The sequence below is a fragment of the Prionailurus viverrinus genome, chromosome A2 (assembly GCF_022837055.1).
Source record: "Prionailurus viverrinus isolate Anna chromosome A2, UM_Priviv_1.0, whole genome shotgun sequence".
Taxonomy (NCBI): Eukaryota; Metazoa; Chordata; class Mammalia; order Carnivora; family Felidae; genus Prionailurus; species Prionailurus viverrinus.
In genome coordinates, this window is record NC_062562.1 from 3003378 (window position 1) to 3030229 (window position 26852).

The 26852-nt window shown below is 52.4% G+C and overlaps 1 protein-coding gene across 2 annotated transcripts in view; it reads right to left on the reverse strand.

Moving 5' to 3' along the window:
• Window positions 1-3249: 3249 nt before the first annotated feature.
• Window positions 3250-26852, reverse strand: part of SAFB2 (scaffold attachment factor B2) — a 36206-nt gene continuing 12603 nt past the window's right edge. For both annotated transcript variants that reach the window (XM_047835560.1, XM_047835552.1), the window contains 15 exons: window positions 25785-26295; window positions 25309-25358; window positions 24692-24792; window positions 19893-20042; window positions 19691-19803; window positions 14947-15071; window positions 13641-13732; window positions 10827-10963; window positions 9039-9329; window positions 8020-8160; window positions 6770-6812; window positions 5686-5816; window positions 4141-4232; window positions 3938-4004; window positions 3250-3641 (listed from right to left, as the gene is read on the reverse strand). In XM_047835560.1, the coding sequence (XP_047691516.1) occupies window positions 3488-3641; window positions 3938-4004; window positions 4141-4232; window positions 5686-5816; window positions 6770-6812; window positions 8020-8160; window positions 9039-9329; window positions 10827-10963; window positions 13641-13732; window positions 14947-15071; window positions 19691-19803; window positions 19893-20042; window positions 24692-24792; window positions 25309-25358; window positions 25785-26295 (2198 nt within the window). In that variant the 3' untranslated portion in view covers window positions 3250-3487. The remainder of the gene's footprint in view (window positions 3642-3937; window positions 4005-4140; window positions 4233-5685; window positions 5817-6769; window positions 6813-8019; window positions 8161-9038; window positions 9330-10826; window positions 10964-13640; window positions 13733-14946; window positions 15072-19690; window positions 19804-19892; window positions 20043-24691; window positions 24793-25308; window positions 25359-25784; window positions 26296-26852) is intronic.

A 26852-nucleotide genomic window follows, 5' to 3' on the forward strand; every position in this document is an offset into this window, starting at 1 on the left:
TCTGTCGCCATGAAGCACTGACTTCCCGCCCCCCCCCCCCCCAGCTCCCACCATCTACTCTCTGCCTTTGCGGACGGGACTCCTCTGGGGACCCCCTGTGTGTGGGGTCACGCGGGATGTGTCCTTCTGTGTCTGGCTCCTGTCCCTGTGCACAGTGACCTCCAGGGCCATCCACGTGGTGGCAGTTCAGTGCGTGGATGGACACAGTTTATCCTTTCCACCGCACACGACTGTCATAAACCCCAGAAAACCCGTGTTGGTGACATGGAAAAGGCGCAACTTTTCCACATCGTGGAGAACAGGTGGTTCCTCCAAAGTTAAACACAGAATTACCATAGGAGCCAGCAATCCCATGCCTAGGCACCTACCCAGAATGGGAAACGTGCGCGAGCAAATACACGTGCTCCGGCCTTCACTGTAAGCAATGTTCACAGGAGCCGAAAGTGCAAACGATCCCCGTGCCCACTAGCAGGCCCCTTCTAGAACACACGCCTGGTTCCACCTCCCTTGTCTCCTGACATAAAAATCAGACCTAATAGAACCCAACTACAATTAGAAAAAAATACGATGCTTGGGGCGCCTGGCTGGCTCAGTCGGTTGGGCGGCCGACTTCGGCTCAGGTCACGATCTCACGGTCCGTGAGTTCGAGCCCCGCGTCGGGCTCTGTGGCGACAGCTCGGAGTCTGGAGCCTGTTTCAGATTCTGTGTCTCCCTCTCTCTCTAACCCTCCCCCGTTCATGCTCTGTCTCTCTCTGTCTCAAAAATAAATAAAGGTTAAAAAAAAAAAATTAAAAAAGAAAAAAAGAAAAAAATACGATGCATTTCAGACACAAACAGAAGAAAGGAGAAGAGACTATCACTGCTCAGGGGCAGGGCCCAGTTATAGTGCGAACGTGACACGGTGTTCAAGTTGCACGCGCGCGCACAGCTCCGATCCTGGATGGAGGCGGCTGGGAGGCATTTAGACTCCAGCAGCCCCAGCAGCTCTGGTCACAGAAATGGGGAACTCTTGGGAAGGTCCTGGACTCAAGGGTTGAGCAACGCTCCACTTGCCCAGAAGTCACGTCCCAGAGGGGACGCCTGGGCGGCTCGGTAGGTTTAAGTGCTCGACTCTTGATTTCAGCTCAAGTCATGATCTCAGGGTTCGTGAGATCAAGCCCCAAGTTGGGCTCTGTGTTGCCAGTGCGGAGCCTGCTTGGGATTCTCTCTCTGCCCCTCCCCGGCTTGTGCTCTCTGGAAGCAAATAAACTAAAAAAAAAGGAAGTTGCATCCTGGGAAGATGTGTATGTATGAAAACCGTGAGGAGCACTTACGGGGGGTAAACTCTGCCAACCCCGTTGCTGTGCTGAAACACTGGCCTCCAGGGCCTCAGAACGCGACTGTATTTGGGGACAAAGCCCTTATGTGAGTGATGGAGTTAAAATGAGGGCATTCGGGTGGGCCCCAACCCACGTGACCAACGTGCGCACAGCAAGGGGCAATTTGGCCAAGGACACGCGCACAGGGAGGCCGACGGCGGAGGCGGAGTTCAGGGTGATGTGTCGACAAAGCCAAGGGACGCCGAAGATGGTCAGCGACCCCCCAAAAGCTGGGCGAGCGTACGGAACGGACTCTCTCTCAGCCTCGTAAGGAACCGGCCCAGACGACACGGGGACTTCCGGCCTCCAGAACCGGAATAGAGAGAATAGACTGGTCTCAAAGCACCCTGTTTGCGGCACTGTGTTCCCGCAGGCCTAGCAAACGCTGCATCCACGTAAGCCAGACCCAGGCTGCAGGCTCGGCTGACTAGGAAGGGGCTGTTCTTGCCCCCGCGGCTCTCTGAGGCTCCCCTGGGGCAGCTCGGCAGCGGTGCCCCGCCTGAGGGCCACGGGTCACACCCTCGGTCACCCTTTCCCCCTGAAGGGCGGTCGCCCAACTGCAGCCAGGTGACAAGATCTCAAAACGGGTCTCACCCACACCCCCAGGCTGGGTATGGCTTTGATCACCCAACATGGGAAGCTCAGACCCGTTTCTAGACGCTGACTTGCAGAGGAGACGGGGCCCCATGCAGGAGGTGACGCGGAGACAGCATCGTGCCCACCTGTCATTGGAAAACGATTCCGAGGGCCCCCGTGGTGGGGGGAGCCACGAGGTATTTACTTGCCGCAATTCAGACGAGCAGGACGCCAAAGGCCAGCGCTGACCTGCCTTTAACGGTCTAGATTCCGTGGCAAGCTGGGCAGATTTTCAGATCGCTCTTTTAAAACTAAACACCCCAGCGGGAACACAGGCTACTCCGGGAGAACTGGTGATTGTTCAGTAGCCTGTGGGGTGGCTGTCCTAGTTACGAAGGGAATCCAGGTTCCCAGCAGGCGGCACTGATGTTAACTCTCACCACGCCGGATCACGGCCAGGATTTGTGGGAAGCAGGCCCTCCGGCTTACCCCCAGACCCCCTCCCCGCCCCCCGGCACAGGTCCCTTGGATGCCCCAGCGTGCCCGGGGTCACCTATGCTCTTGGCTGGCATGGGCTCAGCTGTTCTCTGGTAGAAACTCTTCCTGTGGAGTCACACAGGAGGGGCCTGGATCAGAGGACTCATGTACGGCACTTACGGCTGGCCAGAGGCCTTGTCTGGCAGGCTTTAACGAAGAAAATTAGAATTGTTTACAGTAACAAATAACGAAATTACGTATTAAATGCAGGGACTGCCCTCAGCCAGACCCCAACCCCGCACACCATCACTGGACGCCCCCCACCCCAGGCACACCAGCTCGAGGGGTGAAGCAACTGGTCTGTAGGCCCCACGATGCACCCCCCCCCCCCCTTGCCATTAAGAAATCCTAATTCTGGGGCACCTGGGTGCCTCAAGTTAAATGTCCGACTTCGGCTCAGGCAGGTCCCGATTGCACAGTGAGTTCGAGCCCCACGTCGGGCTCTGGGCCAACATATCGGAGCCTGCTTCCCATTCTGTGCCTCCCTCTCTATGCTCCTTCCCCCCACTCATGCCCTGTCTCCCTCGGTCTCAAAAATAAATGAACATTTACAAAATAAAAAGAAATCCTGATTCTGATCCCAGCCCTGCCGCCTCCTACAAGCTCTAGGACCTTGGGCAGGTGGCCCACACCCGTTTCCTCATCTGTAAGGAGGGGAGATGGACGTCCCACTCCCCGGGGAGGCCAGGAGAACTGGGTACGGGAGCCTCTACACACACATTGGTGCCGCTGAGGTCGGAAGTGTTCTCTGTCCCGCAATCACTGCGACACACACCGGTGCGAACCGTAAACTTTTATTAATGGAAAATGGAATGCCTTATTAACAGAAATCTTGTCTTAAAAATGGCAGAGATCACGTTTATTAAAAAAAAAAAAAAAAAGTGAATTCACATTGTATTGAGCTACAACATGGTGGCAGGATTTGCTTTTTGTTTCTTAAAAGATTCCACAAGTTCAAGGTAACTCTGGCTGAGATTCAACAGTGCATCTGCCTACCTGGAAACTCGGAGTGGGGTTTAGTAGCGGCGGGTGAAGTGGGGATACGGGTGGGGGTGGGGGTGGGGGTGCGGAACTCTGCTGCCCCGGTCCTGGCCGGCCAGTCCACCTTCCAGTCCGCCACCGGGCACCATGTGACCCTGGGAATGCCCGCCTTGTGCAAAGCCGCCTCGCCTAGGAACAAAGGCACACGTTTGTCCCCTTGAAGTGCTTGCCGCTCTCACCGTTCTGTGGCGCAGCGCATGGCTGTGCAGCCTTTACGGCCCGTTGGCTCTTCCAGGTGAGGGAAATCAGAATCACAGACTGAGCTCCGGGTAAGTGTCCGGTGCGACTTGCATAAGCTGCCAAGAGCTGCTTTTCGGGTTTGTTTTCAAAACATTCAACCCGGCAAACTGACCAAACGTGCAAAGAAGGGAGAGGAAATGAGGAGTGGGAACAAATCAATTTTATCTGAGCGCAAAACTCCTTACCCCGACATCCCGCCCCGATTTGCCATGTGTCCTGGCCCCGAAGGCCCAGAGAGGCCCCTCTCACCACCTGGAAGAAAAGAAAGACTTTGCACACACTCCCTTCTTAGAAGCGCCTGGAAGCCTCTGCAACCGCTGGAGGGACCAGTCCCCAGGGAGCGTTCTGGGAACCCTCCTTCTACTCCTGGGCACAGGTCAGCCTGTACCTTGCCACCGCGCGTGCTCCCGGCCCGCCGTGCCTGCGTCCACCGAACCCGGCCACACGCGCTCCTGATGCTCCGCCCAGTCACGTCCAGCCCTGTGTCAAAACAAAAAGCCGACCGGAGAGTGTCCCACGTGCCTGCAAGGGGAGGCCGTAGCATGGCCGATCCTGCCCGATGTCACGCGTTTCTGAGAGACAACGGTGAAGCGTGAGGACAGACACGCCCCCACAGAGACCCACGTGGCCAGTAAGCACCCGGAGCAGCTCGGTGCAGCCACGTGCATGGACGTGAGACCTCCACGCGACCCGCTGGGTTGGCCGGTGGCAAAGGGACAGACGCTGGGCGCTTCGGAGGACGTGGAGACAGCGATCCTCACACGTGGCCGGTGAGAACGGACAACAGTGCGGCAGGCTGACCCCGGGACCCAGCGAGTCCACCCCTGGTCATCTACCCCAGGGGAACGGGAAACACGTTCACGGGAAGACCCGCGCACGAATATGCTTAGCAGCAGGATCCTCTGACAGCCCCAAGGTGAAACCACCCCAATGGCCAGCAGCTCATGAGCGGGAGACGCAAAACGTGGTCTCTCCACATGTGGCCTGTTACTAAACCCCAAGAAGGAATACGGCTCTGACCCAGGTGACCGTGTGACCGGACCTTGAAAACACTGTGCTGAAAGAAGCGGGACACAAAAGGCCGTGACACGTGATTTCACTTGTGTGAAACGCCCACAACAGGCCAACCCAGAGACAGATGGTGGATCGGGGTGCAGGGGCTGCGGGGTGGGGAGGGACCGGGGAGTGACTGCTAATGGAGCTTCCCTTGGGGTGGACTGTGGTGATGAGCGTACAACTCTTGAATACATTAAAAAACATCAAATCGCACACTTCAAATGGATGAACCATATGGCACGTGAGTAAAGCTCAAAAGAGCTGTTTAAGAAAAAAAAAAAGTTTCAGACAGAAAGTCCAAGTGATTCAAACCAAAACACAAGTCCGATGGGCGGCCACCAGCGGCCACCAGGCGTGTCCAGGAAAGCTTCCCAGACTCAGGCTGAGTCTGGAATGGTCAGAGTACCAGCTGCCAGGCCGGCCAGTGCACAGAGCCGCGGGCGAGGAGCCCATCAGAGCCCCCAACATCTGTCCTCGAGGGTGAAGGCGAGACTGCCTCATGCTGGGTGATGGCCACCCAGCCCTACAGTGACGGTGCTCAGCGTCCCCTCTTGTCTGCAGAGGAGCTCCCCGGTTACATTTCCCACGGATATTTAAGGCAAAACGGACAAAATGGCATTCAAGGACCGAGAGCTCAACGGGTCACCTGGGGAGGAAGACTTTTCATCGCTCCTCTACCGGAGTGGTGCACCCTTCGCTCAACCCCTGAAAACCCACCTCGAGATGAGGCAGAACCTTCTGACATGCAAAGACCTGCCTTAAAAACACCTACAGGCCCCTGGGGGACAGGGGCGGGGATGTCCTGGGGCAAGTCTACGAAAGGATCCAGGTGGTGTCCCTCAGCAGGCAGGGACCCCCAGAGCTGCCCGCTGCTTACCTGGGTGGGGGCGGCGGCCCCCGGCCCTCACTCATCCTCTTGTCAGAGCCGTAGCCCCCCCAGCCGTCTCGGGAGTCTCGGCTATGGCGCTCTGGTGGTCCTCCGTGGCCGTGGCGTTCATCTGAGTAGTGCTGGAAGGCACAAGAGGGACAGGGCACCCTGACCATGCCATTCTTGGACGGGCCTGTGAACGTGCAGATCCTGCTGCAGCCGGCCGGGGTGTGGCCCCAAGGGGACCTGTCCGGGCCCCTTCCAGACCTCACACCTCACCACAGAAGCTCCTGGTGGGCCCTCTGCTTCCCGATCCCCTCCTTGCTCGAGAACTCTTGGGTACCCCTAGAGCTCCATCTCTGGCACCACATAAAGTGCCAGCGGAGGCCTCTCTGGCCCTGTGAGCCTGGAGAGCCCTGCACTTGATGGCTCTGCTGAAGGGTCCTCTGAGAGGGTCACTTAGTCCTCCCCAGAAGAATCAGGACACTGCCTTCTTGCTGATGCCAGGAGCGTCCCTCCCACACCCCGGGACAGGCAGTGCCCTCAAACCCCTGTGCGCACCATTCTATGGAGGCAGCGGAGGCCTGTCTATGTGACGCTGGAGGCAGGTGCTGAGGACGGGAGCCACTCCGTGCCCCCGGCCAACCAATCCTGTGCTCAAAAACCCAGCACGTCTTTGTAGGGAGACATAATCGCATGATGTTCCCTCAGAAAACACCCCAGTATTTTAAAAAGGCATGATTCTGATGCCCATCCCCTACCTCTCTCTTGGAGAGCCCCCCTTTTCTCTGAGCATCCCTCACAGGGCACCTGCAGATTACCAGAGACACAGGAACCCCCCCCCCACCCCAACACAGGCAAAACGCCTCCCCCATTTGGGATATCGTGGGGCAGCTCACAATACTGAGACTCAAAGACACTCTAAGCAAGTGGACAACCCAGAGGTGCTTGCGATCTACTAGAGCCAACTGAAAAAAAACAAACCCTACGACTGGAAACACACGTAGAACTCCGTAATCAGAAAACAATTCACCCTCGCCCACCCCAACACAAAAGCAGGGTGCCCCCAGGCTTGGGGTCGGGTTTTACTTACTTGCCCATCTCGCTCTCCCATCACTGACCTTGAACCTTCCCTCCTGCAAAAGGGAAACATCTCATTCCAACAGCTGCTGATGGCAGTAGACAACATTTCGGCAGGCCACACACAAGAGTTTTCCACAATTGGGGTACTTATTCTATTTCACCAAGTAAGAACTGTAATATGCTGGCCTGTGAAAAAAAGCTGGCTTACATCTAAAGCCTTCTTCCAGGGAGTAGGAGTGAAGCTGGATCCTAAGAAGGTGGGAATAAAAATTTTACTGAACTAAAGTCCCTTGGAGGGATCTCAGAAACAGAGGCCCACACCACGAAGCCAAAGACTAATATATCTGGACTGGTGACAAAATCTAGGGTCTAACAAGAAGCCTTTAGAGGATCCCTAACCTCTGGTTTGACCCAGTCAGTACACATGATTTCACAGGATTCTCAAACCAACTCCAGGCATGATTCATTAAATGAGTGGCTTCTCAGCCCATCTCCCCGCTGCTCTCCCTTCCCTTACGGAAGAGCTAATGAACGGAGAAATGGTTCAGGGATATGCGGCCCAGGGGACCATGACGAGAACCCCAGAGAGAGAATTCTTAAACTAGAAAATCGAGGGCTGCCTTTCTAATAAACTATATATATATATTTCTCATTTAAGAAGACACTGACAAAGGAACCAGCTAAAAAAAAAAAAAAAAAAAAAAAAAAAAAAAAAAAATCTTCTCAGACACAGCCAGCCTAGTAAACACTCTCCCACGTTGTCCGATCAGTTCTTAGTATGCCAACCCAGGAGCCCATGTCAGTCAGGGAACCCCATGGATGTGGACGCCGGCCTGCCCTGCCTGCACGGACTCAGGTGCCTTTCTGGAAACTTCTGTAAACGGCATCCTCACCATAAAAACAAGGAGGGACAAGGCGGAGGAGCAGAGGCTGGGCGAGAGCCCCGGGGAGCCGTGAGGCCCAGAGAGTGGGCCGTGGGGCGCGGAGACATAGGAATCGCCCCAAGCCCCCGACCCGTGAAGGGGGCAACGAGTGAAAGGAGTGGAGGGCCTTCCCACCATACAAGCTGAGGACACCCTAAGTGAGCCCCGAGTCCAACATCCTGCTCAAGGCCTGTGCTTCTAAATCCCACGTGCAGCCGGTCAGCCAGCCAGCAGGAGCCTCACAAATAAATGAGACATCAGAGAATGAACAGAGACCCATCCCTGCATCGGGCTCGGTTGGCTGTGTCCGTGGCTTCGGGAGACGGTGGGTGCTGACCTGTCAGCCACGTGGTCCTGGTACTGGGCCCGGTCTCGATGGTCAAAGTCGTGGAAGCGGTGATCGGGCCGAGGGAAGTCTGGGCGGTACCTGTCCTCCATGGCCACACGCTTTCCTTCCGGCCAATAAGCGTCATCTCGCCTGTTTTTTGTTTTTAAAAGAATATGAATTGCATTTATGAGCGAGAACGAGGGAAATAGGGAAGGGGGTGGGGGTGGGGAGAGGAGCGCTCTCCAGACCCGGTATCATTTAAAATGTCCTGCAGGGCTAATCTCTAAACATTCAATCATTATCGCTTTGATTTGATAAATTAAAATCCCCCAAACTGCCAAGAGGCATGCCAGCATTCTCATCTGACAGTCCTGAAAGGAGGGCTGCTGGGAGCTAATTGTATCACAAGGCTGTTAATACCTTGATCCCCGCGTGAGCTCAGATGCAAGTGAAATGAAATATTTGATTCTTCTGGAATGGCATTCTGAGTTGTCACATTTTCACCCTCCTGTCTTCTATGGTAACCTGAACCTCCCCCTGAGTTTTTTTTGCAAAAGCAAAGGGAATTAGATCGGGTGACGGTGAACTGCATACGGCTCAGGATGGCATCCAATTATCTTCCTCCTGATTTTTTACCAGAAAACTAGGCTCATGGGTGGTGGGGTGATGGGTGACCGTCAATTAAGAAGCTCAGAGGAGCTGGAGACCAATAAACCTACTTTGTGAACAGGAAGGCAATTTCTTCTTCCGAGTGCAGCCCGGTGCCTCTCCCCATCCCTGGCCGACCGGCGGCCGCGGCGAGCGCGGGCCTACCCACCGCCCCACCGGGAACCGCAGTGTGGATGCAACGGGAGGCCCTGCTAAGCCACAGCACGGCGACCCCTTCGGCAAGTGGCCACCGTCAAGACTTCGCGAGTAACTCAGGCAAACACCGCAGAGCCCCGCGACGGCGTCCAGAGGCACCGGATCCGGTGGGAGAGGCGCCCCGACTTTCCAGGGCAGGGGGGCAGCCGAGGCCGGGTCCTCACCGGCCGTCGTCGTAGGGCCTCCGCAGCACCGGCCGCCGCTCCTGCTCGTAGCGCAGCTGCTCCTGCTGGCGCCGCAGCTCCTCGCGCTCCCGGTGGATGCGCTCCTGCTCCTTGCGGCGCTCGCGCTCCACGCGCATGCGCTCGCGCTCCAGACGCTCCCGCTCCATGCGCTCGCGCTCCAGGCGCTGCCGCTGGCACTCGAGCTGCAGGCGCTCCCGCTGCAGGCGCGCCTTCTCCTTCCGCTCGTGGAAGGCCTCCAGGCGCTGCTCCCGCTCACGCTGCTCACGCTCTCTGCGGGGACACACACGCAAGGCCGCCCTGACGTCCCCGCGCACACACCCGTGACCGCGCGCCGGGCTGGGCCACGAACCCCAACCTCCGGACTCTCCCTTCTCACAAAAGCAAAGCCAAGGGTGCGCAGGCAGGGAGGGGGCAAAGAGACCCAGCCCGGCGTCCAGGCCAGGAGGACTAAGCCACACATTAAAGGGAGAAGAGTGGGGCGCCCGGGGGGGCTCAGTGGGTTAAGTGTCCGACTTCGGCTCAGGTCATGATCTCACAGTTCGTGGGTTCGAGCCCTGTGTCGGGCTCTGTGCTGACAAATCAGAGCCGGGAGCCTGTTTCACATTCTGTGTCTCTGTCTATGCCCCTCCCCCACTCATGCTCTGTCTCCCTCTGTCTCAAAAATAAACATAAAAAAAAATTTTTTTTAAATAAAGGGAGAAGAGTAAGAAAAGCGGAGGAGAACTGCTACTACGAAAGCCGCCGTGCACACAGAAAACCCTGGAGGAACAAGTAACTGAGCGATGCCCCGAAACAGCCTCTGAGCAGACCTGGGGGACTGTGGGGCCAGGAGAAGGCTAGGCATGAGCAAAGGGGGCCGATGCTATGCGGCCCGGCACCAGGTCTCCTCACCGGCCCCTGCATCCTGGGAGCTGGGGGGGGGGGGGGGGGGGGGGAGGGGGAGCAGGAACAGGGGGAGACAGGGACCGGGTACACCCCCTCTGCATCCCAGAAAGGAGTCGCTGTCACTCCTCGTGCCCGCCCTCAGTGACTGGAAAGGCTCCAAAGCCGTTGGGAGCCAGTCGGAAACAAAGGACGTCTGAATGGTGCTTCTACTTTCTAAAGCTACATATGCAGAGAGGCCAGAACCACACTACTCGGGACGGAGCAGTTTCTACACGACCCGCTTTCACTCAGACAAGTCCTCCTAATACCATGGTGTGAGGCGTGAGGCGTGAGGCGTGAGGCTTTCGTTCTGCCGAGCAGCACGTGAAGGAAAATGACAAGGGAGCTATGGACGGAAAACGGCAGAAGGCGAAACTGGGAACGGCAGGCCTACTTCCATAAACTGTCTCAACAAAAAAAGGTGTGTGTGGCAAAGAACATCTCGTGGGACCGAGGCCGCCTGAGAACGCTACTCCTCTGAGTAACACCTCTAACAAAAGCACCACATCCCTTGGCTGCACTTTGGATCTTATCTACGTGCGGTTTGGCAGTGAAGACTGAGACCTCAACACTGGAGACCCTCCCACCAAAGCCACGCGTGGATGAGCTCACTCCACGTGCCGGGGCCCACCAGGGGCCAGGAGAGGTGCTGCTAGACAGACTCCAGCTCTGACGATGGCCGTGCCGAGGCTGACCGCCGGCCCTCGCCACCCTGGCCCTTCCGTCTCTGGGGACACACGAGGCAGTCATCAAGCCTGGGCGGGCAGGAGACCCGCTCAGGGAGAAAGGCCGAGCACCCCCAGGGGAGCCCACCAACCGGCCAGCCTGCCAGGACCCACTCACCGCCGCCTCTCCGTCTCTCGGATCTCCCGTTCCCGCTGCCTCTGGCGTTCACGCTCCCTTTGCTCTTTGATTTTATCAAATGACAAGATGTCTCTCTTCTCCTTGCTTTCCGATTTGCGATCCTGACTCTTGGAGCTCTGTTTACCAAAATTGGCCAGTTAACACCAGAAAAATGCCAACAGACGCACAGTGAAAGTTACATTTGTGTATCTAGGGTAGACAAAAATTCTTCTGTCCCACGTGGTTTCCGGGAAGGCCCTGCCAACAAAGGGCGTCATGGAAGGGAAAGGGGGGATGACACCCCACAAAACCTACAGGCAGGTTTCTTTAGTGCGGCAGAGCCCAGGACTATGTGTAGTCTAGAACAAGGCCTCACAGAGCCACGGGGCGCGTGCATGCTGGATGCACAGCTGCATGACGGACCACACTTCTCAGCCGCTGACTCGGGCCTCAGGCAGGCAGCCTTCGAACAGAACAGGTCAAAGATGCTTAACGTAAAAGAGCGCTCCTCATCAGCTCCAGAGCATTAACGGGCAACTTCTGTGCCACTCTCATTTCCAGGACAGGGCACGAAACCTTAACTACTGACTCCTATTCCTGCCTGAGGCCTTCAGGGGCCACGACACCCAAGCTGCCCACGATCACTCTCCCAGGAAGCTTTTATAGCTCAGAACGCAGGGCTACCTGCTGACCCACAGCCTCAGAGTCTCTAGAGAATGGGCCTGGGAGACATTTAAAAAAAATTTCCTTAGCTTACTTTCTTAATTAACTCGTGGGTGGTGGGAGAAAGACAGGCAGAAGTTTTGAACAGAAATTTTACCAAAAAAAAACAAAAAAAAGAGAGGACCATCTCATCACAGAAAGATCCATAACCCAAAACACCACAATGACCCCCTTTTGTCGAGGAGACGGGCAAAGTGACTGGAGTCTGATCACACACACTGTAGGTAGAAGGCAGGGGGACAGACACCCTAAGTGTCCAGGTGAGGGTGCAACCTCGTGCCGAGGCCAGCGCAGCACCGGGGTCTCAGGGTCAGAGCCCTGGGCTCACCACCTCCCACTTACTAGCGGCCAGGGCACCGGACACAGCCACGGACTGTAGTATCCTGCTGCCTTTCGGAAGGGCACTCTGCTAACACCCATCCCAAAGAATGACATCCGTGTCCCTCTGCACCTAGAAACCCACAGTATGCCAAGGGTGTGCACACAAATGTCCCGCCACAGCAGTTCTCAGCAGGGGACGAGAGACAACCAAGTATCCGTAACCAAGAGCCTGGTTGAAACGATCACGGCTTCCTAAAGAGAAAGGACAACACCTGTGCACCCCGGATGGCTCTCAAGGTCACCATGCTGTGGTCACGTGCTGCACGACTCCATCTGTACATGTTCTCAGAACAACAACATTCCAGAGATGGGAAACAGACAACCGGTGTTCCCAGGGCTGGAGGTGGGCTGGTGGCGTGAGTGTGACAGGCAGGGGATCTCTGTGGTGACGGGCTAGTCCTGTATCTTGATGGCGGTGCTCACAGCGGTCCACACCAGTAACAGAAAAGTCCTAGCACTACGTAGGCACATACATGCCGGATACCAATGTCACCGTCCTGGCTTCGCTACTGTGCTACAGTGACACAAAAGAAGTCACTAGGGAAAGCTGGGGGAAGGGCACCCAGGACCTCTGTACTATTTCTGCAACTTCCTGTGAAACTACCATATTTCGAAATCCAGCATACACGCTGGGTGCTCAGCTGGGTGAGCCTCCGACTCTTCGTTTTGCCTCGGGTTATGAGACTGAGCCCCCAGTCGGGCTCTGTGCCGAGCGTGGAGCCTGCTTGCAATTCTCTCTCTGCCCCCTCCCCACTCGCACTCTCTCTCTCGAAGAGAAAAGAAAGGAAGTGCAAGGAGTCCATGTGAAAGCAAAGAGGCTTCTGTCCTACTTCTGTTGTCATCCTCCTATACGATCCGAAGATCTGAATGTTCTCATCGTGCGCATGTTACTATTTATTTTTTTAACGTCAGAGTTACTTAGGTGGTGAGATTATGGTTTATCTAGGCTTCCTTGAGAGATTTTTCTATTTTAGTGTCTTTACGGTTTTCACGTACCCCAAAAGGAAAATGACGTCAGGAAGGGATGGATTAAAAATCAAACGTTCATTTCAAAAATAAGTCTCAGCACCACAAACGGTTCTTGGATGAATACTGCTAGCTCGGCATTCACTGGAAGGGGCCGGCTCTCATGAATGGTTGAGCTAGAACCTTCAGGCGGTGAGCAGAGGGGTTTGTTTTTCGGAGTGGAAAAAACAAAACGAGGAACCACTAGCTGGTCCAGCTACGTGTACCACTTAAGAAATGGGAGGTCCGCTCTCTGACAACGTGAGTTGATTTTCCAGCGGACTCCATTTTTCTTTCTTGTTAACGTCACAGAAGATGAAGCATCGCCCAAAGCGATGAATCAGCTACCACCAGGTTAACCAAAGAGCAGAACCTGCCTTCTGCCTTGAACAGCCTGGGTCCTGCCCATTCTACCCAATGGTCGGCTTTCTGCGAATCGATTCTTCCAGAGGATGGCGTAACCTGACAGAGAATCGGGGCCAACACATCGTGTGAAGTGAAAACATTCGGTGCTGTTTTGAAATAAGTTGTAGAATCTTTGTGTCTGTACGTGCCATCCAACGGCTAATAATATGCCTTCTGAATACATCAAAGAACTCTTAAAATTTTAAAGGCGAAACAAAGCTGTGTTCGTAGTGCAGATCAAAGTGGTCGTTAAACCACCCTCAGATCAGTTGGACCTGAGATGGCAGAAGCAATACTTACTCTCTCTTTTGACCTGCTTGTGGTTTTCACGCTAATGACAGGCTCTCCTTTCGATTTATCCATCACGACTGTCCGTTCCATTCCTCTGCTTCCTTCAGGGAAAGAAACAAAAAACCAGCCATCCATGAAAACCTGCTGAGGCCCCCACTTCCAAAGAGCAGGCAGCACATGGGCTGACCGGGGGCCCGCCAGGCTCCCTCGAGTGACTAACGCTAACCTCTGGAGCCTCTGTGTCTCCTCCTCCTTCCCGTTCTGACACGAAGCACCCACTACCGACACGAGGCACTCCAGGTCTCTGCTCACCTGGAATGAAGCGGCCGGGATTTCCTCACATCTTGCAACATAAATCTAAGCCACGGTGCGTTCTGCCACGCACACACATCCAACCCACAAGCTTCCTTTACCCTCGCGCTAAATCCTAGCAGCTCCAGGAGAACCGATTTTGATTTTTTTTCTCCTCCACATCCTGGAACGCTCTGCAGAATTCAGGCCCTCATCGCAATCGGACGGTTGGGCTTCCCTTCGTTCATCCACAGCAATAAAGGCCTCCAAATAGAATCTTCCCCTCGATGACACAATAACCAGACTCTAACCACCAGGACTATTCCTGATTTGGGGAGGTTTGCCATACTTGAGGAACATTTTAAAAACACGTTCCTTGTGAGACTGCCGGTAAATTACACCAAACGCCAAAGACCTAATTTGTAACGCTCTGTAATGCGCTGTACCCAGTTCCAATGCTCCAGATGGCTGAATTTTGTTTGTTTTATTGGGGAGGAGAGGAGGCAGGCGCAGGGAGAATTGGTTTTATTTTTTTCAGACGACATTCCGTGGAGCCTCATGCAAATCTGAAGGCGTGGAACACGATGAACTTTACAAAATGTCAAGAGGTGGCACGCCCCAAGTGCAGCTACGTCAACGGGTACAGATGTTCTGAGTTTGCACTGTATCTCTGGTTTTGACTCTATCTGCCTTTAATACACAAGCAGGAGAAGCCTGACCACACGCCTGCATAACTGCATCCAATCAGTTTCAAGAACCAGGACACATCTCCCGCGCATATCCGTCTGCACTCCCGCCAAATGTTACGCAGAAGAGCGAGAGGCCTAGTCGCGGGGCCGCCAGTGAGCAGAAGTCACCGGGGGGAGCGTCCCCACGTGTGTGACGTCACCAGACACTCCTTCAGGCCACGTCACCCTGGGGCTGCGATGCGTACAGAGCCGCCTGTCAACAGAACCCGCGGTCCCCCCTCCCCCCCACCACTGAGCTCCTCCCTTCTTGTGGGCACGTGGAAAGCTCTGCTCACCTGATTTGGTGACTCTCGACCGATTTGCAGGTCCTGGTTTCGGCTCATCCTCTTCTTCCTTCTTAATGTCTTCAGGCTTTTTTTCCTCCTTTTTCTCCAACTTCTCTTCCTTCTTAATCACGGTTCTGTTGAAAAACATGGTTACCAAACTTGAGTTCCTGGGACTCGGGCGGCAGCTCATACCTCTTCAGACTTGCACACAAAACCAACCAGCCTGGCGGCAGGCGGACGGACACGACTCTCGGAAAACCGAGGTAGGGACAATATCCTCTTGAGAGGCAGAGCCCTCATTCCCCCGGGAGATCTCTGCCACATCTAGAACCGTCAGGACGGAACTGCAGGCTTGTGGCTATTTTTGCCAACTGCTCGATGCCTGGGGATAGCAGAGCGGCTCACGGGCACACACACGGGAAACTACGTCCGAATGCGCATTAAAAACTAATTTCAAGTGTTTTGCCGTGTGTGGAAAAAAACATTTTTCCCAAATAAATACAGTATAAAATAGAATGGAGGGGTGCCCGGGTGGCTCAGTTGGTTGAGTGTCCCTCAGGTCGTGATCTCAAGGTCCGTGGGTTGGAGGCCCGCTTCTGGCTCTGTGCTGACAGCTCGGACCCTGGAGCCTGCTTCGGATTCTGTCTCCCTCTCTCTCTCTGCTGCTGCCCTGCTCAGACACTCTCTCTCTCTCTCTCACTCTCAAAGTAAGAAACGTTAACAAAAAACTTAAAAAAAAAATGAAATAAAATAGAGTGGAGGTACGGGATGAGGACAGGAGGTGGCGGCTTACACGAAGCAGCGGGCCACGGTCCTGTAACAACACGCCTGGTCATTTCTGCATATTGTGAGGGAGTTAAAATGGCAGGCTACGTCCCAGCTTGTGCAGCAACTGCTGTCACATTTCAACCCGGAGGCAGCTTTTTTCTAAGCAGTGAAATAAATCCTCGTCGCCACCCAAACTTGTCTCCCTTATTCCCTAACGCTGTTATCTCGGGCGATCAAATCTCACACTCCTTAAATGCCCACCGTGTGCCAGGCCCCTCGGGTTCCCTGACCAGGTCCCTGCCCTGTCTTCCCTACAACCCAGGCAGGGCTCAGCCTGTTGGAGAAACCTCTCCCAAGGTCACTCTTCCTCCCTCCTCAACTTCCACAACACGTCGTCTTTAAAATAATATTCACACTTTAAGAAAACCTCATTTAAAAAAATTTTTTTAATTTTTATATTTTAATTTTTCAGAAAAAGAGAGAGGGCACATGCAAGCAAGCTTAAGCGTGTGAACTGGAGAGAGGGGCTGAGAGAGAGAGGGAGAGAATTTTAAGCAGGCGGCACATTCAGCGAGAAGCCTGCTTGGGATTCTCTCTCCCTCTGCCCCGCCCCTGCTCACACTCTCGCTAAAAATAAACTTACGAAGAGTCCAAAGCTCAACCCACTGAGCCACCCGAGGTGCCCCTATTTAAAATTTATGAAAATGTAAATACACACAACAATTGATGGTGTGTACTAGAATCAAGACCTGTTATTTGGGGGCGCCTGGGTGGCTCAGTCAGTTAAGCATCCGACTTCGACTCAGATCACGATCTCACGGTTCCTGGGTTTGAGCCCTGTGACGGGCTCTGTGCTGAGAGCTAGGAGCCCGGGGCCTCGTTTGGATTCTGGGTCTCCTTCTCTCCCTGCTCCTGTTTCTCTCTCTCCCTCTCCCCAAAATAAACAAATGCTTAAAAAAAAAAAAAGTGGGGGGGGGTGGCACCCGGATGGCTCAGTCGGCTAAGCATCCGACTTCGACTCAGGTCATGATCTCACAGGTCGCGAGTTCGAGCCTCGCATCAGGCTCTGAGCTGACAGCTCAGAGCCTGGAGCCTGCTTCAGATTCCGCATCTCCCTCTCTCTCTGGCCCTTCCCTGCTCATGCTCTTTCTCTCCTTCAAAAATAAGTAAAAACGTTAAAAGAAAAATTAAAAAAAAAATTTTTTTTTAAGCATATTGGTTTCACAAAAACAACAAAGCCAAAACCCAAAACACCATACGCGTGTCAACTTACTCAAGGAACTTCCCTGTGACGGCCACCACAGGGCCTTTCCTGACCATCCCTGGGCTCCACCGCCCGTGTCTGAGTGGTGCCTGGGTAGCCTCACAGCCTGGCGTCACCGGGACGGCACTAGAACGCTGCACCGCAGCGTCTCACCTCCCGTCCGTGTCGGGGGACACACACAGACGTGGCTCCCTTCCACGGCTACGCAGTCCATGTCCCTTCCCTTCTGACAGAGGCGGAAATCGTTCTGGTGACTACGTGACTCCAGATAAAGCCGTGACGAATCACGGGTGACGCACGGCCCTCGCTATCCTGTGGTGGCGCCTTCTCTCTCCGAGGAGACCCCTCCCGCTGTCCTGTACTCACGCGGCACCTCCCGCACGCAGAGGAACCTCTTGGTAACGAAAGTTAAAAATGTAATTTCGTGGGGTGCCTGGGTGGTGCAGTCGGTTAAGCGTCCGACTTCAGCCAGGTCACGATCTCGCGATCCGTGAGTTTGAGCCCCGCATCAGGCTCTGGGCTGATGGCTCAGAGCCTGGAGCCTGTTTCCGATTCTGTGTCTCCCTCTCTCTCTGCCCCTCCCCCGTTCATGCTCTGTCTCTCGCTGTCCCAAAAATAAATAAACGTTGAAAAAAAAAAAATGTAATTTCGAAAACACGAATGCATACGGACACAAAAAGGCTGGAGGGACACACGGGAAAGGGCCACCCTCGAGCAGGGGCTGGTGCTGGACACGTGCGTGTGCTTTCCAAACGGCAACCGCAGCAAACGCACCACTCATCCGAGACCGTGAAGACGAGCCACTTCTTCGGAAAAGTTTCTCTCCTTCGCTTAGACTACCTACTGAACCTAGAGATTCTCGAAAGGAAAGGTTAATGAAGGTGTTCACTGGAAGAAAAAAACTGTGGTTCAAACATACTGTGAATTCCTCAATCTCCCAGTCAAATCACTTCAAGGCAGTGTGGCTGTCAACGGCCCCCGAGTTCACTGCCCGCCGCTACCGAACCCTGGCCTTGTCACTTCTTAGCTGGGCTGCTCTGTGTGCCCTTCAGCCGGGCAGTCCCCGACCCGGAGCCTGCTCCTTCTGCGACACGAAACTCTTCCAGGGACCAAGGGAACCACCCGATGCACACTAGCCAGTTATTAGCCCCTTCCTTTCGTCCAGACACATCTCACTGGGTGGTCAGAAAAATCACTGAGGGAAATGGATTCCCAAACACCAAGAAGACCAAGAATTCTGAACAGCTACCGATATCTGACAAATATGGTTTTAGAATTGCGGACAGAACAGGTCTCTTTGGAGAAGCTGCTGACAGAATCGCTGATCTCGCTCGTAAATACACGAAGGCTACTCTGACACCTAGTACTCCCGGGTCTACAGACTAATTTGGAATGAAGAGCGGCAATTAAACTGTTAAAAATGGAGTTGAACTTAGGAGTGTTAAGGATGTCTGCACCTTCGTTCGACGTCCATTTTCTTAACATAAAAACAAAGGCAAAACTGAATCACTGAGACGGACAGATTTCTCAGCAACGGGTTCAATCTGCAGGGAGAATGGCCCCAGGTGTGCAAGAAGGTTGCACAGACAATATGAACGCACCGTGCTGGGCACTGAGAACTGTACCACCATCAAGCACCTCACGGAAGCCTACCTCCTCCAGGAGATAAACCTATTAACTTTGAGAAAATTTGTAAGCAAGCAATGCCTACTCTGAATGACCCGTCTGTCCCTACTTCCATCTTGGTTAAAGATACAAATCACCTCCTTCATAGATGGCATCCAGACCCTCAGTTCCCCAACTTCTGTGCCAAGGTACCCCTCAGGGTGCCACAGTGAACTCACAGGTGCCCTGAGGTACCGGACATTTCTGAGGGACACGGTAATACCTGACGGTGGTCAGACACCGCACAAACTACTAGCTCGACGATATTCTTTTCGGTACTAGTTCAGGTTACGTTCCTTTGGATGACGCTACGTTTTTTAGAAGTGGCTGTGATAAAAAGCAGGAACTGAACGAAAACCAGTCTGGATCAGGAAACGATTCCAAGGTTTGAGAGACTGTGCAAGGACCCAGAACATTAACAGTGAAATAAAAATCATTCTTTCGGGTCGCCTGGGTGGCTCAGTCAGTTAAGTGTCCGACTCTTGGTTTCGGCTCAGGTCATGACCTCACAGCTTCATGGGTTCAAGTGCCACGTCAGGCTCTGCAGTGGCAGAGCGGAGCCTGCCTGGGATTCTCTCTCACCAACCCCCCCCCTTCCCTCACTGGCACGGTCTCTGTTTCTCAAAATAAACAAACTTAAAAAAATTACAAAATTATTATTCTTCCATTTTGCGTGTCATTTTTTTTTTCCCAACAGATTACTAAGTTGTTTAGACACAAACGCTTATTAAGGATCCTCCGAACACATTTCTTACAGTCACGCGTTACTTCACTCGACAGCTTTACAGAAACAACACTCAAGTGGCAGCAAGATGCACAAATCGGACACTTCAGTGAGAAGCTGGAGAGGCAGGCTGTCCTTGGAGAGGAGGAATGACCCTGTGGCTGTCACCTGCCCTCTTCCCACCCACTCCCAAGAGAAAAGTTAAGAGAAAGGCAACACAGGGCTTCCACTCACAACCGTGAGATCAAGACCTGAGCTGAGATCAAGAGTCGGACGCCCCACTGACTGAGACCCCCGGGCGCCCTGAGAAAGGTTTGAAATCACCACTTTACTTTTCAATTTTGATCTCCACGGGATGATGTCTGTCAACACTAGTTAGTTTTTCCTTCTTCACTTCACACTCTTTTCTGTCGGACAGCTTTTTCCCAGCCGGTTCATTTTTGGCCTAAAACACAAGACGGATAGAAATGGCTCACGGTCCAGGTCTTCTCGCTTGTCGGCTCCGTGGGTTACGGCAGGCAAGAACGGCCTCACCTTCTCGACGGAGATCATTCTTCCGTGAAGCTCAGTTCTGTGGAGATGGCTGATGCACTTTGTAGCCTCATCAGATGTCGACATGGTGACAAACCCATAGCACCGAGCTCCAGGACTGCGGGCGTTGGTCACCACTTTGGCCCCGACAACCTTCACGAGAAAGGGCACGCTTATTCTCCCGCACAGATCACCACACAATCTGTCAAAACTGATGAGCAGTTAATTGATCATCGGAATTACTTCCACTACTTTTTACTTCTCCACAAATTGGTGGTTCTCCAGGACTAGTTACGCAAGTGGTTCTAATCCATCCCATCAAAATACAATTGTTTTCGATGTAAGATCAGCCCTCGGAGTGACAAAAAACAAACAGGAAAAGCTAAAGACATTTAAACTTCACCAACCACAACTCATTCATTAATCAAAAGTCCTTCCCACTTGGATCATTCTCTCCAACTGGACTTCTACTTCCAGACAGGCTGGCGCACCAAGTAATTACCCTCCGGCTGCATGAAACTAGAAAACTAGAGGAAAAACAGGCAACAAGGGTTTTCGGACGCCGCACACCAGGCCACACGGGATGGTGACCTGCGAGAGAGGACACGCAGAGCCGTATGGGTGCCCGGGCTCACTTCCCAGAAGTACCCGGCCACGGGCAGAGAGGGGGGACGGCCTGCGGAGGGGTGAGAGGCGGTATCCCGGAGCGGCGCACAAGTCAACGTCTGAAACAATCGAGGCAGCGAGAGCCCAGTTATCGACGAGGGCAGCGCCGCATAAAGACCGCTGCGGGGAGCCGCACACCTGTGAGGAGCCCACGGGCGGCCAGGGGCGAGAGAACCACCCATAAGAAGAGAGCAAGCAATCCCCACGGCTGGGCTGCTCAGGGCCTCAAACGATTCACTTTTTCCAGAGTGAACCCAGCAGCTGGAATGGAAAAGCTTGCAATTCACGGGGCACGAGGCTGAGAAGCCAGAAGGGTGCCGCCCCTGGAGCCGAACTAACCTAACCAACCTGCTCTGACCTAACGAAGCCGGACAGCAAATCTGAGGAATAAATAAGTGAACTGCGTTCCAGCAAAAGCTCAAGAACATTTATAGGGACATACGAATAACTAGAATACACGTAAATCACAATGTCTGACGTCTGATCCAAAATAACCAGGCAGACCCAGAAGCAGAAAAAGACTCTAATGAAGAAAACAAACCAACCAATAGAGAAAGACCCAGAAGTGACTCCACAACAGAATTAGTCAACAACGTTGTTAAAATTATTTTGGCTATATCCTAAACCACCTCAAGAAGCTGGAGAAACCACTCAACATGCCGGGTAAACACACAGAAGGTATTTGAAAATACCCAACCCGGAATTTTGGAGCTGGAAAATATATCAGAGCAGACGGACAGCAGACCCTGCAGAAAAAAGGTAAGGGAACTTGAAAACATAGCAACAGAAGCTACTCGAAATAAATGGAGGAAAAAAGACAAAACACGCCAAAACAAACCACAGCAACAGCAGGCTTTACGATAGCGCATGGGTCGTCAAAGGCAAGAAGCACAGGAAAAACTTAGTGGATGAAACCCCAGAATATTCATGGCAGCGAATCGCTCCAAGCCAGTGATCAAGAGAATCTTACAGGTAAGCCAGAGAAAAAGAGACACCCGTGCCCTAAGGAACGAAGGTGAGACCCATAGCCACAGGTCAGATGACACGAGCCGGAAGGAAGGAGGCAGCACTGCTGTCCAGAAAAAAAAAAAAAAAAAAAAAAAAAAATCAAGGAACCTGGAATTTGGCACCTGGCAAACAGAGTTTTCCAAACGAAGGCAAAAGAATGGCATTCCCAGACCCACAAGAGCAGTGGAAATTATCACTGGCAAGCCTGTACCTTAAGGAAGGTTTTAAAGATAGAATAAAATAATACCCAACAGGAACTTGGATGTCAACAAAAGGGAATAAAGAGCACCTCAAAAGATACACACATAGGTAACTGAAAAGTCCCTGTTTTTTCTTACTTATGTACCTCTTTGAGGTGTAAGCACAAAGCATATTACACATGTAAATAAGCCAATAACGTACTGCGTTATTAAATAGAAAACAGACCACGATGGCAAGACCAAAAAGGCTGGGAGGGAAAACGGAGGTGCACTGTTACAAGGTTCGCACGCCTCCAGGGATCAGATTATCACTGAAGGGATAGACTGGGCTAAATTGGGTCTTTTTTTTTTTAAGTTTATTTATGTATTTTAAGAGGGGTGAGGGGGGAATACACACAGGGGAGAGGGAGAAAGAATCCTAAGCAGGCTCCGCACTGTCAGCACACAGCCTGATGTGGGGCTCGATCGTACGAACCGTGAGATCGTGACCTGAGCTAAAATCAAGAGTCAGACGCTTAACTGACCGAGCCACGCAGACACCCCAAGTTGAACCTTGTAATAGAATTCCTAAATGCGGCTATCAAAGAGAAATGTTATAGTTCAACCAATAAGTGAAAAAAAAGAGTCAGAAAAAAAAAAACACCTTGAAACAAACGAAAAGTAAATACAACACACAATAATTATGGCATGTAGCAAAAGCAGTGAAGAGTGAAGTTCACGGTGATGGAAGTCCACATCAAGAAACAAGGAAAAACTCAAACAACTAAATTTTACAACCTCCAGAAACCAGGCCGTAGTAACACTAGTCCCATACACGAGTTACAGCTACGGCAGAACAACTCCTAAAAAGCACTCAATGCAAAAGGCAGCAAGAGAAGCAAGGAGGCCAAGAAATAGATAGGTCAGAGAGAAGACAGAGCCAGAGCAGACTCAAACTCCACTATGCTCGTGCTTGTGTTACACGTGAATGTTCCCATGGGATGTGCAGAGAACTGAGGGGAGAGCCCGCACCTACGCGAGTGCAGAGCCCTGAGTCTGGCCCCGACCACCTGATTCAGGTCAACGTGAGCAAGTCCTCTCCTCTCTCCGGACCCCAACGTCCCCACCTGTGCGATGATGGTGGGGGTGGGGTGGAGGAACGTTCCATCATCTCTAGGTTCGCAGCAGATGCGGGGGTCCGTGTTCCCGCCCGCAGGTGTGGAGCAGCGCTGCTCTCCCAGTAGAGGAGAGCCCCGCTCCGTCCAGAGCACCTCACACAGGGCCAAAGGGGACTTTCTGAAGGGGACAGATGTCACTTCTCTCAGAGATGAATTTCCCATTCTTCACTCTCCTCAAGGTCAAGGGGCTGAGCCAATTGTGGGGTCATGTGACTTCCCCACCAAACTAAGTACCCTTGCAAGGACATCGCTTCTGATGGCCACGAGAGCAGAATCCAAGACAACCTCACCTGTCCCTGTCCCCTGGCCTCGCCCTCTGCCCCCCACAGCAGCCTCCGATTAGTTGATCCAAAATACAGACTTGTCCCACCACAGGGCCTCCGTGCCACTGCTCTAGTCCACAGCTGAGACCTGTGGGCAAGGTCAACTCCAGAATCACCCAGGCCTCACTTAAACAGCACTTACTCGGCAAGGTGCGCCAAACCCCAGACCCACATCTAAATCTGGTGTCCCTCCCAAACGCTGATGGCATGCTGTTAACTTCCTTGAATAAACCCATCGTTTGGGCTATGTTTACTTTTTTTTTCAATGTTTATTCTTCAGAGAGAGCAAGCAAGCAGGGGAGGGGCAGAGAGAGGCAGACTGAGGATCTGAAGCGGATTCTGTGCTAACCAGCAGAGAGCCCAGCCCGATGCACGGCTCAAACTCAAACCGTGAGATCATGACCCGAGCTGAAGCCACCCAAGCACCCCTGTTGTATTTACTTCTTCAACGATTTCCCCATCAGACTGTTAAGACCTATGAGGACGTGACCTCCTATGTGCTGTTAGGTTTCATAATTGGTGTCTAAGTCAAGTAAATAACCGACGAATAGGTTACAGCGTCAGTTTGAAACCCTTGTGAAAGACATTCACTGTGAAGAAAAATTCATCTTACAGACACTGCTTCTGGGTCCTGTCCACTTAAGTCACTGACACATTTGCTGATGTCTAGTCAGGAACACAGACCTGAGCAAAGACAGGCCCAGGGCATCCAGGACATCTGTGAAGCTCCGCCTGGACTCCCGGCAGCTTCTCCATGCTGGGGGTGTGTGTGTGTGTGGGGGAACCCCACACCTGCTCCCCCCCTGGAGGGCCACTCCCCACAGGCACCCACAAGACCAGGGCAGTCCTCCTGCCCTAAAATGAGACTGCTTCACTATCTAATTCCAGGATGATGAAAATCGGTTTTAAACGTTCTCTAGTCCTCAGAAAGCTTCTAAATTGTATTATTTTCTTCCTGCCCCTGTGGACAGCGTATTAGTTGATATATTTTTAAACCACTATCGTGTTCCAGTTTTTGAACTATAGGTTTAAAAACGCCAGAATATATATAGTTAACTCGTCACTTACTGTTCAGGAAAACAATCCAGCATGCCAGCTTTTAAGTTGTATATGGGCCACAAAAACAGCAGTTTCTTTAAGACAAGTTAGAATGAACCACAGCAACGTTTAGACTGCAGCTATTTACATACATTTTCCGTGACACAACGAACTACCTGTTGGCTGTTCCCCACTCTCAACTGGGAAACAAGGCCCACTACCTTGTGGGGTTCTGTTTTCCATACACATGTATGTGTGCACGTACACACACATGTAGAAACATACAAGCCCAAAAAAACAAAAAAGACCACCGACCAGATTAACGATAGAAAAAAGAACTCCCCAAACTCTGAGCTTATTTTTTAATGCCAAATAGAGGCTGGGTGGCAGGACGTTAAGGGAGCACGTACCTTTCCATACTTGTTGAACAGATTCTTCAGATCTGTCGCTCGAGTTGTGGAGGACAGTCCACTGACCCACAGGTTCCTGCCAGAGCTGCTTCCGGTACGACCTGGGGCAGGAGGGAAAGGATCAGGCTTTGCCTCCAGGCCTAACAGGAAGCACGGCGTGCCTCAGAACGTGGCCCTCTCTTAAACCCCAGCCACATCCAATTTCAACTGCCAACACACGGAAGACCAAAAATACGGACTGCGGAAACGGCTTCCTTACTCAAGGAATCCTCAGGTCCACGTCAGTTACAAATGGAAATGACTACTGGTGCCCAATTCTCACCCAAGATGGCAGTTTCTACAACCTTGTCCCATTATTATAATGGGCAGAACAGGATGAGAATAGGACGCAGTGCAGTCAGACTTTCAGTATCTCATAAATGACACCCACGACAGAGACAGAAACCACAGAAGCTCACCAACATTTACATCTAGTCTCTCAAGATACTGCTAGATGGAACTTCCGGTAATCCTCAATCAAACCAACTACTGGATCCCAAATGTGGGTACCTGTAGGCCCCTCCCTCCCGAAATAAGGGATCCACAGGCGGCTCCCTGCCACACAAGTTAAATCATACCTTTTTCATCTTTAATGATTGGCTTTATATCTTTTTCTTCCTTAAAAGAGCTAGAGACAAAAGTTAATGTTACTCACACAGGAAAAAAATGAAAGAGAACTAAATTAAAAGTATGGTATGTGCTAAAACTGAATACCTACCAGAAAATTAGTCTGAAATAAAATTTTAAGACACCTTTGCAAGCTTTTATAGGAAATCTGACCCCCAAAATACAATGTCAGATTCTTAAAAGTCAATTGGATTTAGCCGAAGATAAGAGTTAACAATTTAAGAACACAACCGTTAATAGGTTGAGAAAAAGAAAAGAAATAGGTTCACCCATTAAAAATACACAGAGAGATATAAAACATCGTTTAGAAGTAAACTACAATTGCATCAGTCTGGCTGGCCAATTGCAGAAAAAACAGCTTATGTGTGTCATTAAATGACCAATGAAAAGGAGATAGCGTCTGGTCTAAAACTGAGAAAAAACAAACCTCATTTTCTGATCAGCGCCCTCACTGGCTGAGGACTCTTTAGGAGCCGGAGGGACTTCATTACAAGCTTCAAAAGCAAACTTCTTCACGTCTTCTTTGCTATCTCTGGGGTCTGGGCTTGAGGCTTCCTGGGGCGCTTCCGCGACCTCCTCGCTAGAGGCTTCCGTGTGCTCTGAGGCTTTACTACTCTGCTCAACTGGCTTCTCTAGCCCTACAGGCTCACAGTCCGTCCGCGCGCCATCGCCCGGCTGCTCCACGGGCTCCCTTTTCACTACCGCTAACAGGGTGTCTGCCCTGCTCGCCTGAGCTCGTGCTGTTGACTCGCTGGCCAAATCTAAGTCACCCTCCTCCGGATGGGCGCTGCCAAAAAGGTCCTCTTCCTCCGCAAGCTTTCTGTCTGGCCCCACGCTACTTGTATCCTGTGCAAAGGGCTGCTCCAGCTCGGAACCTTCTTCTTTTACTGGCTCAGATTTACAAGTTTCCCCCAAAATGTCGAGTATTTTCTCATTTTCTACGGATTTAACAGGAATAGAATGGCACAAGGTTTAATTACCAGGGAAATAAAGCAATCACAAATGCGGAACCGGCACGGCTGCCACGCTAACACGAAGAGAACCGCTAGCTACACAGAGATTGGAAAACCCGCGGGTACACAAAGTTACACTGGTTACACTACCTGCGCTCCAACCGACTGCTACAGTAAGCCGCTACGCTACATGGAAGAGAAAAGGCCCCCACAGATTTAAACACCTACAACCACGTGGCTGCTTCTCGACAGTCTTCGTCAGGTTTTTGTTCAAGTGTGGGTCTTCGACTTATTTTCCCAGTGTCCGAGGTGCGGAACCGAATGCGATCACCGTTTGACGACAGCTCAGTTTCCAAATTTCTTCGAATTTCTTTTAACGGGACAGTCCGACATGAAACCCAGAATCTCTTCCGACGGCAGGAGATAGACACGCAGTCCGGAAGGGGAGTGACACGTTGGAAATTTTCCTGAAGAAACTGTTTCCTCTTCTAGAATCCAGTCACTTCTCGGGTTAAAAGTGCCCTGACAACCGCTTTTTATCC